Source organism: Penaeus vannamei, chromosome 6 (assembly GCF_042767895.1).
Source record: "Penaeus vannamei isolate JL-2024 chromosome 6, ASM4276789v1, whole genome shotgun sequence".
In the NCBI taxonomy this organism is placed as follows: domain Eukaryota; kingdom Metazoa; phylum Arthropoda; class Malacostraca; order Decapoda; family Penaeidae; genus Penaeus; species Penaeus vannamei.
The window spans coordinates 32,455,887-32,470,886 of NC_091554.1; the positions used below are offsets into that span (position 1 = coordinate 32,455,887).

Below are 15,000 nucleotides of genomic sequence, written 5' to 3' on the forward strand. Positions count from 1 at the left end.
TATTTTAGATAGAATAAATTGATAATCTTTTTTCTTCCCCACTACCAGTAGCAGAGTTCGTTCAGATAATTAAAGAAATAAAAGTATGGAATTCGATCGTACTGTTTTCCCCGAACGGCGTAGAAAATCCACTATACTGAGGAGTTCAGTCGCGTGTTAGAATGTTTTGCTATTCATGAACATGTTTTTCGTCTTCATATGATGATTCGTCTGAAAAATGGCGAATACGCATGAATTGTAAGGAGTGTATGCTTCTTACATAGAGGGAAGGAGGGAGGGAGAGATAGAGATAGAGAGAGTGGGAGATGGGGAGAGAGAGATAGAGAAATTGAGAGAGATGGGGAGATAGAGAGATTGAGAGAGATGGGGAGATAGAGAGATTGAGAGAGATGGGGAGATAGAGAGATTGAGAGAGATGGGGAGATAGAGATAGAGAAATTGAGAGAGATGGGGAGATAGAGATAGAGAAATTGAGAGAGATGGGGAGATAGAGAGATTGAGAGAGATGGGGAGATAGAGAGATTGAGAGAGATGGGGAGATAGAGAGATTGAGAGAGATGGGGAGATAGAGATAGAGAAATTGAGAGAGATGGGGAGATAGAGATAGAGAAATTGAGAGAGATGGGAGATAGAGATAGAGAAATTGAGAGAGATGGGGAGATAGAGATAGAGAAATTGAGAGAGATGGGGAGATAGAGAAATTGAGAGAGATGGGGAGATAGAGAGATTAAGAGAGATGGGGAGTCAGAGAGATTGAGAGAGATGGGGAGATAGAGGGATTGAGAGAGATGAGGAGATAGAGAGATTGAGAGAGATGGGGAGATAGAGAGATTGAGAGAGATGGGGAGATAGAGAGATTGAGAGAGATGGGGAGATAGAGGGGTTGAGGGAGATGGGGAGATAGAGGGATTGAGAGAGATGGGGAGATAGAGGGGTTGAGGGAGATGGGGAGATAGAGGGATTGAGAGAGATGGGGAGATAGAGGGGTTGAGGGAGATGGGGAGATAGAGGGATTGAGGGAGATGGGGAGATAGAGGGATTGAGAGAGATGGGGAGATAGAGGGGTTGAGGGAGATGGGGAGATAGAGGGATTGAGAGAGATGGGGAGATAGAGGGATTGAGAGAGATGGGGAGATAGAGGGATTGAGAGAGAAGGGGAGATAGAGGGGTGGAGAGAGATGGGGAGATAGAGGGATTGAGAGAGATGGGGAGATGGAGGGATTGAGAGAGATGGGGAGATAGAGGGATTGAGAGAAATGGGGAGATAGAGGGATTGAGAGAGATGGGGAAATAGAGAGATTGAGAGAGATGGGGAGATTGAGAGAGAGAGAGAGAGAGAGAGAGAGAGAGAGAGAGAGAGAGAGAGAGAGAGAGAGAAAGCCATCGTCCGATGTGGCTCACTTGAACATAACATTGGAGATAATGTCCAAAATATACCAACTTTTGAAATACTATAATATCACACGTTTTACTATTGGTTTTGTTTCTTGCTTTCAAGGTTATGAGTCATTGTTATTATTGTCATGATTTTTGTATTATTGTTATGATTGCTTTCATGATCGCCATAACCCCTACCATGACTAGTATATTTATGATCCGAGTTGAACAATCCCTTAGGTTGGGCTACAACGCAAATCTATCCCTTGCCGAGGCCGAGGAGGAAAAGCAAAGAAAATTATCCCAGACGCCTAGCAACTGAACTGTTCAGGAAAAACAAACAAACAAACCTCCAAGCCCAGGGAGGATCAAGATAAGGATGGGGATCAAGGAGATAGAAAAGATGAATATATGTAAACGTATGTCCGTCACTGCATGTGTGTCTGTGTCTGTGTGTGTGCGTGGGCATGTGTACGTACGTGCGTTTGTGCACGCGTGCGCGTTTGTGGCTTGGGGTAAGGTGCGCTCTGCTTTTATATCTTGACACGCACCTAAAAATATGGGTTTGTTATACTTGAAAGATAGATGATTATAATGATAAATGAACTGAACATAGTTCCAGACCCCATTATGATAAAGATCTGAGCATCCACTGAGTTCAACTGGTTTCCACCTTGAGCTGTTTTCTTCTTTTTTTTAATGGACGCCCGGGTTCCGACCGCGCCCCTCGTTTAGGCTGGTCGATGCAGGGTAGTGCTTGCCAGCGAGTGTGTGCCAGTTTGCGTCCCTCGTGTCCCTTGCCCTTTGTCCTGAAGGCTGGAGGCAACGGCGAAGGACTCGTAGGACTCATGCTGCGAGAGAATATATTGCCCGGCCGAACCACTCTCTTTATTATTCCCGAAAGGATGCAAGAGATTGATTGTGATAGATCGGAGTGGTCTCATTTATTCAGTGATGCGCGCGAGAGTAGTATTTAGCTGGTTAACTCGGTGGCTGCTGGGTGGTGACGCTTAGGCCTATTTCCCCCCTTTCTCTCGCCGGTAACTGCCAGGTTAGTGAAGATCGAAGACAGGAGATGTGCCGTAAATAATCGAAATTATATACGGTTTCTGTATGCAGTTACAACGACCTACTCGTGATTTCGGTGCGATGGTACCTGTTTTAGGACCCGATGGCTTTCAGGTGTTCAGGAACCGGATATGTTTACTTGTTTATGTTTTTGCTTTGCCGATCTTTCTGGATGTTTTCGACGGGTTCATAATTATCAGTTCATACCTTACTGTCGTCAAGTGGCCATGCCACGTCGTGGACGCAGATTCATTCTGACATTTGGTTTTGTTGATTTTCCTTTTTTTATTTTACTACTCACATTCCTTCGTGTGTTTTTTATCTTGACCCACCTTTAACTCAACGTGGAATGTTTTTTTTCTCCGTAGTTTGTGATAACATTCGTTTTTTCCTTTCTTTCTTTCTTATTATTAACTTATACATTGTGGAGTTTTTTGTTCTTTTTGCCAAAACAACTACGGTGTGGAATTGTAATCATAGTTTCATTCTTGGTTATTAAAAATAGAATAAAACGTATAGATTTAGCAATCAGGGTTTTAAATAAAGGTTTAGCAAATAAACTCTAAACATTTCGGAACTCGGTTGCGGATGACTTGTAGGCTCTTCGAAGCTAATCCCATAAGGTTCAAATATCTTAAGAGTCACACGCTCACAACGACTCTGCGGAACGTGGAGGAAGAAATTATAGGAAGGATTAGAACGCAGGATCTGGCGTGAGAGAGTGGAGGGGGATTAGGAACAGTTTCCAATCATCCCATTATGAAGAGTGTCAGGTTTAGATGCACTAGGAGATGCCAAGAACTGTTATTTAGGAATCTATTTATAATCAAGGATTTTTTGTAGAGGGGGAGAAGAGGTTAGGATGTTCCCATTTATGATAAGAAGATGGAACATGGTTCACATGCTACAGGGAATGTGAAAAAGCGTAGTAGTTCTTGAGCTTGTGCTTTTTTTCTCGTAGAATTGTAATAGCTGAAGAATCGTTTCTTTTTATTTTTTATTTTTAGTTTTTTTTTATTATTTCAGTTTTTTTTAACATCCTGCTGGGGTAACAGTTATTGTGTCCACCGAATGTTTAGCCCAAAAAATAAGTATATATACTGTATATATATATGTGTATATATATATATAATATATATCAAAAAGTTTTCATCCCCCCCCCCTTCCCTCAATACTCACCCTCCGTCACCAGGGTAATAAACCTTTTTAAAAGTCATGTTAATTAAAACCTCATCCAGAGTAAGCAGAAAGAACATGAAAAGGGAACAGGGAAGACGTGTTTTTTTTCCACAGCAATAAAGGCTGCGGACCTTGTTCCCTAGTCCTTCTGTTCCCCGACCCTTAGCCCAATGTAGAATTCCCTAACCTATCCTATCCCATCCTATCTTGACCTGCTGCAGACCTGTCCCAAAACGAACTTTGCCTGTCTTATATTAGCTCTTTCTTTTCTCATTTATCCTAGCCTAGCCTGTCCTGTCATGTCTTATCTTAGCATATTTTATCTTATCTTATTTTATCCTATCTTAACTCTTCCTGTCTTGACATGTTTTATCATAGCATATTTTACCCTATCTTAACCTTTTTCTGTCTAAAAGTATTTTATCCAACTTTAACATTTTTAAATTTTATTTTACCCTATTATGTTCTATCTTATATTCTCCCCTATTTCATCCCTTAACTTTTTTTAATCTAACATATCCTGTCCTATCTTAAGCTATCCAAACCCTATCCTATGCTACCCTAACGAGCACGAGGAAGTAGTAGCAGAGCTTCGCCGAGGCAATGCGTTCTCCCCGTACACCGAATAAGTTAATTTCATTCGAACAGGAGCGCGAGGTCGTCCCTTACGTACTCCAGTTGGGTTCCAAATAAGCCAGGGCGACCAACCGGAGAGGGAGAAGACGCTCGTATCAGGTTTGCAACGTCAAAACAAGCCAATTACTCAACCAAGCTGCCGTTGAGAGCACGGGGTGACCTGTTGTAAAAGGCGAACGTCCCCTGTTAGATGCGATCTTGAATAAGGGCGAAAATCTCTCGCCCTATCCGTAATGGCGCCGTGCTGACGTCACGAGGGGTACTTGAACGGCAGCTCGCGTGTCGTCTCTGGTCGCCACGTCGCTGCACCTGTTGCGGGCGATTTGCATGGATGTCGTCGCGTACTGTACTGTGCACTATATTCATTAAACGAGGATAATTATATATCCATCGAGCTAGGATCGGTGCAGGGTAATCCATAACATTTTCAGAAATGGTACGTGTCGATCGTTTGAGTATTACGTGTCAGTTTCGGTGGACGGAATACATACCTAAAATGAATTTGCCAGAGATCATGGAAATAAGATTCTGTGCTGGAAAATCGAGCTGGAATTATAGAGTTGCTCGAGGAGTGCAAGGTAATCGAGATTGACTGCATACTAGATATACACTGGATTCGTAAAACCAAAGATAAGTATAAACATTACGCCAAGATCTATGCAGGATAAAGCCTAACATTTCTATTACGCGGTAGACGATAATTGGATTATTAACGTGCCAGCTTCGATCGACGGAATTGAAGACGCTCCCTTAACTGAATCCGGTCATGGGAGGGAGTAGCGTACAGGAAAAGCGAGCTGGAATTATCGAGCGGCCGCCGACTGCAAGGCAATCAAGACCGTCGTCCAGTTACATAAGCTGAAGAGTAACCAAGGGCGATCAGGTGGGGCTGTAAGGAAGGTCCATATTATCCCTCGCTTCACTTTGTTGTTTGTGGTTTAAGAGGGATTTCGTCATATTTTGTTGCCAGTTTTCTCTTTCTTTCGCGAATTTTGTTCGTGGTCGCGATTTTTTTCTGATTTTAAAGACTTTTCATGCGCGTGAGACGGACTTGTTTACGCATGACATGACATTCAGTATAGGTCAGATTAAGTGAGGGACATGTACGTATTGGCACGAGACTGACATACAGATAAATCATCACAATATTTAAATGGAAACATCTGGAATGAAGGAAAGGCAGGCGTGTCCACAACAAAAACCTGTTCTTGGTGTTCAGAGGGCTCACTTGTTGCCACTCTGAGAAAAATCGAGAACTCTGTATAGGAAGCTACAGGTACAGGTGTGAAGGCCCCTTTGCTGTTGGTTCTGTGAGATGAGAAGGAAAGACAAGTTGGTCCTTTTGTGATTTAGTATTCGTTCGATGAGAGGTAACGTTTTTTTTTTCTACGTAAAATACCGTGATCGTAATTTCTGGTACGGGGAGATAACACTTTGCTGTCGGGTTATGGCGTACTGCAAGGCCACTGGGGTTTTGACAGGTTATTGACATAGCGCAGATCTGTGGCAAAATAGATTATTTGCATGTTTGTATATATATATATGTGTGTGTGTGTGTGTGCGTGTGTGTGTGTGTGTGTGTGTGTGTGTGTGTGTGTGTGTGTGTGTGTGTGTGTGTGTGTGTGTGTGTGCTTATGTGTCTATATATATGTGTATGTATATATATATATATATATATATATATATATATATATATATATATATATATATATATATGATATATATATATATATGATATATATATATAATATATATATATACTATATATACACATATATATATATATATATATATATATATATATATATTATACACATACATATATATATACATAGATATATATACATATATACGTAGAGGTATGTATGCCTATGTATATATGTATGTATATGTGTGTTTGTGTATGTGTGTATATATATATATATTACATATACATATGTATATATATGTATATACATGTATATTTGTATGTCTGTATATATAAACATATATATGTATATGTATATATATATATATATATATATATATATATATATATATATATATATATATATATGAGTGTGTGTGTGTGTGTGTGTATGTGTGTGTATGTATGTATGTATGTATATTTATATCTATATGTATATATATATGTGTGTGTGTATGTCTGTGTGTGTGTGTGTGTGTGTGTGTGTGTGTATAGTGAGAGAGCGAAAGTGATAGCGAGAGAGAGAAAGTAAAAGCGAGAGAGAGAGCGGATAGAAAAAAGAACGAGAGAGAGAGAGAGAGAGAGGGAGGGTTGGGACAAGAGCTAGAGAGGGAAAGAGAAAGACCGAGAGAGGGAGATAGAAAGAGAAAGAGCGCGAAAGAGAGAGAGAGAGAGAGAGAGAGAGAGAGAGAGAGAGAGAGAGAGAGAGAGAGAGAGAGAGAGAGAGAGAGAGAGAGAGAGAGAGAGAGAGAGAGAAAGCATGGAGGAAGTTCGGGAGAGAGAGAAAGTCGGAGGAAAAGAGAAAGAGATAGAGAGAGAGAAAGAAAGCGAAAGACCAAACGCACTTTTCTTTCCTTCAATCGTTGAAAAGGATTTCGAAACTGACGTTTCTCTTTTCAGTAAACCTTATTAGTGCATAGCATTAGCAAGGTAGACCGTTTTGCCATTCAGCAGATATAGAGATAGTGACACAGAAAGAGGGTAGACCAGAAAAAAATTAGTTATGGGTGGCTGGTTACGGGTTTGTGCAAATGTCATGTATTCCTTTCCTTTCATACCGTTATTCACCCTCTCTCTTTTCTCTCTCTCTCTCTCTCTCTCTCTCTCTCTCTCTCTCTCTCTCTCTCTCTCTCTCTCTCTCTCTCTCTCTCTCTCTCTCTCTCTCTCTCTCTTTTTCTCTCTCTTTTTTCTACTCTTCTCTCTCTCTCTCTCCCCATTTCCCCCTATCCCCCCCTTGTCTCTCTCTCTCTCCACTTCCCTCCCTACCTCCCTCTCTTCTCCCTTCCCTCCCTACCTCCCTCTCTCACCCCCCTCATCCTCCCTCCCCCTCTCCCCTATCTCCCCCCCCTCATCCTCCCTCCCCCTCTCTCGCTCTCTCTCTCTCTCTCTCTCTCTCTCTCTTTTTCTCTCTCTTTTTTTCTCTCTCTTCTCTCTCTCTCTCTCCCCATTTCCCCCTATCCCCCCCTTGTCTCTCTCTCTCTCCACTTCCCTCCCTACCTCCCTCTCTTCTCCCTTCCCTCCCTACCTCCCTCTCTCACCCCCCTCATCCTCCCTCCCCCTCTCCCCTATCTCCCCCCCCTCATCCTCCCTCCCCCTCTCCCCTATCTCCCCCTCCTTCCCCCTCCCTTTTATCTACCCCTACACCCTTCATCTCTGTCTCACTCCCTTTCTCAACCCATCATCCTTCCTGTCCTTCTTCCTCTTTCTCTCTCTCCCTCTCTTTCACGCTGTGGGCTATACCTTGACCCAATAAATATCCCAGACAGTAGGCACGTCCGTATTTATCACTTCGTCTAATCGTAAGTCGACCAAGTTCCGGCGGCCAAGGAGCGAGAAGGACGCTGATTTCAGGTCAGTCGACGTGCTGGGAGTCATTGGTGGAAAGTACGTGTAAATGTGTATTACTCTTCGCATTTCTTTTTCTTATTCTTATTTTTATTTTTGCTTTATTATTCTTGTTATTATTTTGTTGTTGTTCGCTTGATTTTTTTAGGTCGTGCAAGTTGTGTGAAAGGTTCGAGTTATTGTCTTTTCCATTGGTGTTACGCTTATAGTTTGAGTGTTTGTGTTTTGATGGATCTAATGAACAGTGATGTTGTGATGATACCAGAATGGAATGGTCAAATGCAGGGACAGGAGGAAAGAGAAGAATGCTGACGAGAATCATAACCAGAAGTTCGTATTCCTCGTAGGTTGCTCTGGTTTTGCGCGAGATCTCTTCAAAGGCCTTTAAAAATGAAAACGGCATTTAGAGTGCACATAGTCGCACGAGGCAGCTTGTCCTATTCACAGTACAGTTTGGGAACGGCCCAAGAGATGGGATAGATCTTTTCGATTATGCTTCAGTTCAAAAGTAAGCTTACTAAGATGTCTAAGATTGTATTGGGCTTACTACTGGTCAGATGATGGCAGAGGCCTCGACCGTAAATAGATTTTCATCAGACTTCACATCGCACACATCTTGCATACACGCCCTTGCAGAATTCTAATGGGAATAGGGTTTGAAAGGCCAGCATGCCGATGCGTCCTCCTTGGCAGCTCATCTGCATTGACGTCGAAGGAGGAACACCTCGGCCGTCCCAGCGAAGCCCCGACATCTCTCCTGGCTGTCCTTGTGTCCTGCCCGACCCAGGGGGAGAAGAGGAGGCTCGGGCAGGGCGGTGCGGCTTTATTTGCGTGTAAATTGTCTCGTCTGGAGGGAAATCGCCCGGTCTAGGGGCGTTAGGTCTGGGCATCGCCAGCCGATGCCTCCCGGGCTTTCGGAGATCTGGTGGTCCGAGCAACTTTTTTCTTAATGTCAGTTGAATCCCGGGGTCATGAAGGACCAGCGGATGTTAACAACTTCCTCGGAATCGGTTTCATAACTACTAAAAGGGACAAAAGTACAAAGTATAGTCTGACAGAAATTACAGTTGGTATGATTAAAATGCTTAATTCTTCGAGATATTAAAGAGTAAAGGATAGAGATCGTGCGTGCAGAAATCTTGCAGAAATCTTCAAAGTCTAGCTCTTAGGTTTCGAGGTTTCGAGAAGATTGCCGAAATCGAGTGCGTTCGTTGCCTGGGCCACGTACGCCACTTGCTTACGTCGGTCGGTCGGCGGTGGTCTCCTTCAGCAGGTAGAGGACGCGACTTGAACCTTAATGCTGTCGCTTTTTTCTCTTCTCGCTTCTGTCAGGAAGGAAACATTTTTTTCGTCTCTGTCAATACGACGTCCATATCTGTCTGTTTTCTTTCTCTTTCGTAAGACTACACTTCGTCAGGCCATTCCCATATATGGTGCTACAATATAATCGCACAATATTATGTGTTATCATGAATTGCATTTTGAGCACATTATACCAGGATCTCTGAATATTTAGGGAAAGCGGCCGTCATGAATAAGCAGCCATCATCGTGCTGTAGCACCATCAGGCCATGAAGGGAGAGAGGCAGAGAGAGGAAGGAAAGGGAGGCGCAGGAGCCGTGCCCGGGGGCGCTCGCCTACTGAAGGGCGGAAAGGCGGGCCGGGTAGCGAGATTTGGCATCGAGAGGGGTAAGGGGGACAGGTGCAGCATCATCGGATCCTTGGTCGGGCGGCCACACGGTCACCGCTGCCAAGCCAGTCCGCTTTGCTCTCGTGCATCAAGTGACTCCGTGATATTACGCGAAAAGAGAGAGAGAGAGAAGCCTTAGGGAAAAGTGCGCCTGGATAGTTGGTCGGTTGAATCTGCGCGTAATTGCTCGGCTCGGCCGTCGGAATCCGATGGTCGGGCGTCCCTGTTTTCGGGACATGTCGGGAATAGCCATTGCGTCGCGTGTTTGTGACAGGCCCTGTGGAAATAAACGCACCGAAATTGCGTAGTAACAAGAAAAGAAATTTGCTTGGTAGCAGTACATACTCTTCGCTCTCGTGATTGCAACGTTCAGTAAAGATATTCATGTGCGAAGTTATTCTGTAGAATATTTGAAAACGTTTAGTGATGCTGTGCAATAGAACATTATGATTTGAAGTGTCTGCGCTGTGTTTATCATTATCATTGATATCGATGACACCATCATCATTTTTAGTAGTACTATTATTAGTATTATTCTTGTTGTGATGATGATAATAGTTTGTAATAATAATAATAGGCATTATTATTATTATTATTATTATTATTATTATTATTATTATTATTATTATTATTATTATTATTATTATTAACAATCCACATAGCCAACGCCATCATCAATTTAGCATTCATCAAGATCAAAGTTGTTTTATAAGTTGCTGAAGTAGTACAGGTAGTATTCTTAGTTTTTTTTTGTTATTGTTCTTGTTGTGCTAACAAAGAGTAAATAATAGCAGTGCCATCACTAGTTGTTGCTCACTAGTTGTTGCAAAAGCATAAAGTGATAATGAAATAGTCTATTTATAACAGCAGCTACATCATAAGCAATGGTAGCTATTGTCTTCTTGATTTTGCATTTGAAGTATTAATAGCAATTAAAGTAGTAGTAATAGTAGTAGTACATGTACCAAACACTGGTTATTCTTATCGTCATTTCCCTATTAGTTAGTATCATACTTCACAGGGAATGCCATCTTATCCATCATTTGCACTTTGTATTTTGTACCTGGCATTCCAGAATTGTTCTGTGAATGTCCCATAGAAAGAGAGCAAATGCTGAAAATAAGTTTGAGAATAACTTTACTGCGATGATGATGGGTGTTCTTGGATATCGCAGTGGAAAGCGCGCAATGACAGCGATGACAAACTGCCTGGCATGGAGCGACCGGGATTTATCTTTCTCCTCTTCTTGGCCAGCACAGCGTTCACATATTGGAAAAGACGTAATCACCCGTTTAAAAGGACATATCAATGAATATATGGCTTGTAAGAGAGCAGTGCGCACGTGATCTGCAGGGAACCAGAAGAACTTAGACATGCCATACGGCAAAGGCTTGTCTGTAACGATGCATACATAAATGTATCATCCGCTTAAAGGCGTATGTGTGTGTTTGTTGAGCGCAGAGTCTCGCAGGACACTCCGCGGAGATCCTTCTGAACCTCGGCCGCCCAAGCACCATGTTCCGGTTCAAGAAGAAGCCTCCGAACCTCCACTTCCACGCCATCAACCCCAACGAGGTGGACCCGGGCGCTTGCATTCTCTGTGCCGAGTACGTGTGGCGCTCGCCTTGCTGCCTCGTGTTCCTTTGTGCCTTGGGTGGGAAGGAGCTCTTGGCTTTATTCTTGCTTGGATACCGTCTTCATTAGCATGGGGATGTTTTGTCTATTTTTTACGCGTGATGTCTTCCCATTTTAGAATTGCATTTTATGCCGTTGTGTTCGTGCTTTCTTTGTTTATTTACATTTTTTTTTTTTTTTTGTAAGGGATGCCTCACCACAGACCAAAGGTGTGAGGGAACACGTAGAGGAAAAGGTTCAGAACCACTAATGCAGATGAATGTGCGAGTAATTGATTTGATTGAGGCTGGGTCACCACCTCGTCCTCCGTGTGAAAAGGATGCGTCAGACATGCGATTAGGGGGATGCAGTTGAAGATGATTTGCGAGCTCGCTTAGCCTGGCACCCTGCTCTACGGGCGGAGGCTCGCCATGTGTATGCCGGTGTGTTGATATTCTTTTTCTGAAGATTTTGTGTGGTTTGCTGTTCGTCCACGTAAACAAGAGAGGTGTTGCGTAAGTGTTGGGTAGAGATAACAATGAGTGAATGGATGAGTAAAAGAGAAGATAGAATTAAAGCAAGTGTGAATGGGCGTCTGCATTGTGTGGATAGATATCGACACCAAGAAGGCCCCGGTGGGTAAGCATTAGACCGGTCCCAGTTGGTAACAAGAGGTCCTAGGACTTGGGCGAAGGCGAGTCCTCCCAACGTGGGGGGGGGGGGGTGAGGGGGGTGTTAGTGGAGACGATTTATGTTTTTAAAAATCTTATCCAGACGTGCATGATCGGGGTTCACCTTGAGTAACCTGGAAGAGGAGACACTGATCATGGAGATAACTTGGGAGCGTGTGTGGGTGTTATATTGGTTGATGAGACAACATCCTCACTTAGTGGACATGTGAACGCATGGCATCGTGGCCGGTCGCCGTTGAAAGGTCACTGGCGGGAAGCAGTCGGGGTCCAAGGCAGGCGGTGACTTCAGCTCAGGTCGCCAGGGGTCAGCAGGATTTTCCTGTTCATTGTCTGAGGACGCACCGAGGGAAAAAAACAACGCACTGCGTCTCACATACATATATTAGTGTGTGTCTGTCTGTGTACGCAACAGCATACATGCAGTTATGAATATATCTCGGAATCTTTTTTAAGAACTTTACATTATGTTGCCTCATTTTGAAGCTTCTTGAAATGTAAATTATAATTCTACTCTGCCTTATGTGTATGTGTGTGTGTGTGGGGGGGCATTAGCATCGTTAGTGGCACATGTTTTATTTTTCCTTTGAGGATAAAATGACCTTTGTATTCGCGGCCAAGGTTATGGAATGGTAATTTTGCATCGTTGATATCCACTGCCAGAGTTTGTTGACGTCAAGAAGGGCCAGTGGTATGCTGAGTTTAGAAGCCAAGGTCATTCCACTATTCTTGTTTTTTTTTTTATCGAAACTTCCAGACCCCGAAAAAAACTAGCCCTTCTAGTTTTTTTTTACCGTTGTAAAAGAAAAATACCGTCGATAATATAGTTTATTATTTTTTCTAATTGCTGTTGTTGGTTACCCATTTTCTTCGGTTCCCTCGTTCGCATTCAAAGGCGCGACTCTTAGGTCTAGTTTTAGTTGTGATTCCCCAAATTAATGCGAGTCAACAGATTGATATTGAATATTTATCACTTGGAGACCTGCATGCATCTGTAAGTAGTAATCCATGTGTAATATTGAGATGGTCTGGACTTTCTTATGAGAGAGTTGCAAGTCCACACAGGTCTTCGCTTTAGCTCTTATCTGTACGAAGAATTGTATACATGCACACGCGCACACACGGATACGTAGTACGCACGCAGACGCCTATCAACTTACACCTAAGCCTATATCCACCCACCTCGCCTCACTCATCCACCCATTCACCGAACCCATCCATCCACCCAGTCACTCATCCAGCCACATACACACATGCACTCACGCACGCACGCACACACATACACACACACACACGTGCACGCACACACACACACACGCACACGCACACGCCACGCACACACACACACACACACACACACACACACACACACACACACACACACACACACACACACACACACACACACACACACACACACACACACACACACACACACACACACTCACACTCACACACACACACACACACACACACACACACACACACACACACACACACACACACACACACACACACACACACACTCACACACACACACACACACACACACACACACACACACACACACACACACACACACACACACACACACACACACACACACACACACACACACACACACACACTCACACACACACACACACACACACACACACACGCGCGCGCTCAACAGTGAGATCCAATTCAAGGACACAATATTAATGCAATCTGCATCAAGAGATAGATCTGAGCGCTGCCGACAAAAAACAATGTGATGTAATAACACAAGCATCAACTATGAAGTTAATATTGCATGGCTACAACCCGCTCGGCACCAGCTCGAACTAGCTTGCTACCAGTGCTTTCCAGATAACAAGTTTCTGTGAATTCCTTAATGAGGCATAATTCGGGTAAAAGTCCCCGGGTTCTCTCATTAAGGCCTATAGTCCTGTACCCGTTTTCTGGTTTTATGCCCATCTTGTTCGGAAGACGAGTGAGAATGAGTTTCACAATGCAGCATCTAGAAGTAGCATATTGCATTTGATTATGTGATGTAATATACATATATAGATATATATTTCGGTATAGAATTCTTTATCGCGCCTTTTCTCAAAGGAATTGAATCAATCCCTCTATCCTGGCGTGTCTGGACGTACAAAGAACGAACGCAGGTTGTACACACTTTCATGGTCGTTATGGCTTTTAGTGAAGGGAGAAAGGGAGAAGGGGAGAGGGGAGAGTGGAGGAAGAAAGAGGCGGACAGGCAAACGGAAGAAAAGGGCGAAACAAGGGACATTATCTTCCAAGAAATTACCACATGTCCATTCTGTGTTGTTAATAGTGTCTAAACATGGCGCCACATGAATAAAAAACGCGAACCAAATGTTTTATTCTTCACAATCAGCCATGTTTGTATACGAGTGCATCTTCACTATGGAAATGTTACAAGAAGGAAAACCCCAGGAAAAAACGAGGATTTATTATCATTATATATATATATATATATATATTGTGGTGAGGTTATCGGGTAGTAGTAGTTTGGGCTTGAGTGCAGAGGGATCATGACCCAACGTTATTGCTTGATGTTTGCTGTTTCTTTTCTCATCCCACTTTGTCACTCCCTCCGTTTCTCCCCACCCCCCTCTCTCTCTCTTTCACTCTCTCTCTCCTCCCTCCCTCCTTTTCCCTCTTCTCCAACCTACCTACCTCTGCCTCTTCTTTCCTGCAAGCTAGAATAATAAACATTGTTGATATAGGCCTAAATTGTAATAGAATTGTATTTTTTATTATTATTATTATTGTCGTTGGTAATAATGCTGTGGAATTATTACTTGTCATTGGTGATGATGCTGTCAAATTATTAACGCTTATTGAAATTTTGGCTTAAGAAACTACCCTTATCACGATTATTGCAAACTTTTGTTTGTTATGCAAGAATATAGTATTAGGAAAATAATCTTTTTGGCGTGATCAAGTGAATCATCAACTTTTGCTCTCGCCACAGCTGGCAGTTAGTATTGCAAATGCCCAGTGCTCCTGTTATTGTTTGCGCACCTCTAATTCTCAAGTCTGTATTCGTATTGCAGATGGGTGGGTGTCCATGGAGGCCAGCCAAGTGAAGGCGCCCAGTCGGCCTCCCCTCTGCTCACCTCCCCCACCACGCCCCACATCGTAGTGTCTCCCGAAGAGAACGCCAACTCCCAGAACGCCAATGATAAGCCGGCGCAAGAGGA

At 43.2% G+C, this 15,000-nt stretch overlaps 1 protein-coding gene across 29 annotated transcripts in view; it reads left to right on the top strand.

Moving 5' to 3' along the window:
• LOC113803430 (proton channel OtopLc) overlaps nt 1-15,000 on the top strand; it is a 98,553-nt gene that overhangs the window by 54,474 nt on the left and 29,079 nt on the right. For 16 of the 29 annotated variants that reach the window (XM_070122866.1, XM_070122867.1, XM_070122870.1 and 13 more), the window contains exon 2: nt 14,854-15,000. This exon is cut by the window's right edge and continues 7 nt beyond it. In XM_070122866.1, coding sequence (XP_069978967.1) covers nt 14,854-15,000 — 147 coding nt within the window. Of the gene's footprint in view, nt 1-9,474; nt 9,645-10,557; nt 11,090-14,853 lie in introns of those variants that run through there. The other 13 variants (XM_027354213.2, XM_027354244.2, XM_070122880.1 and 10 more) reach the window with 4 other exon arrangements.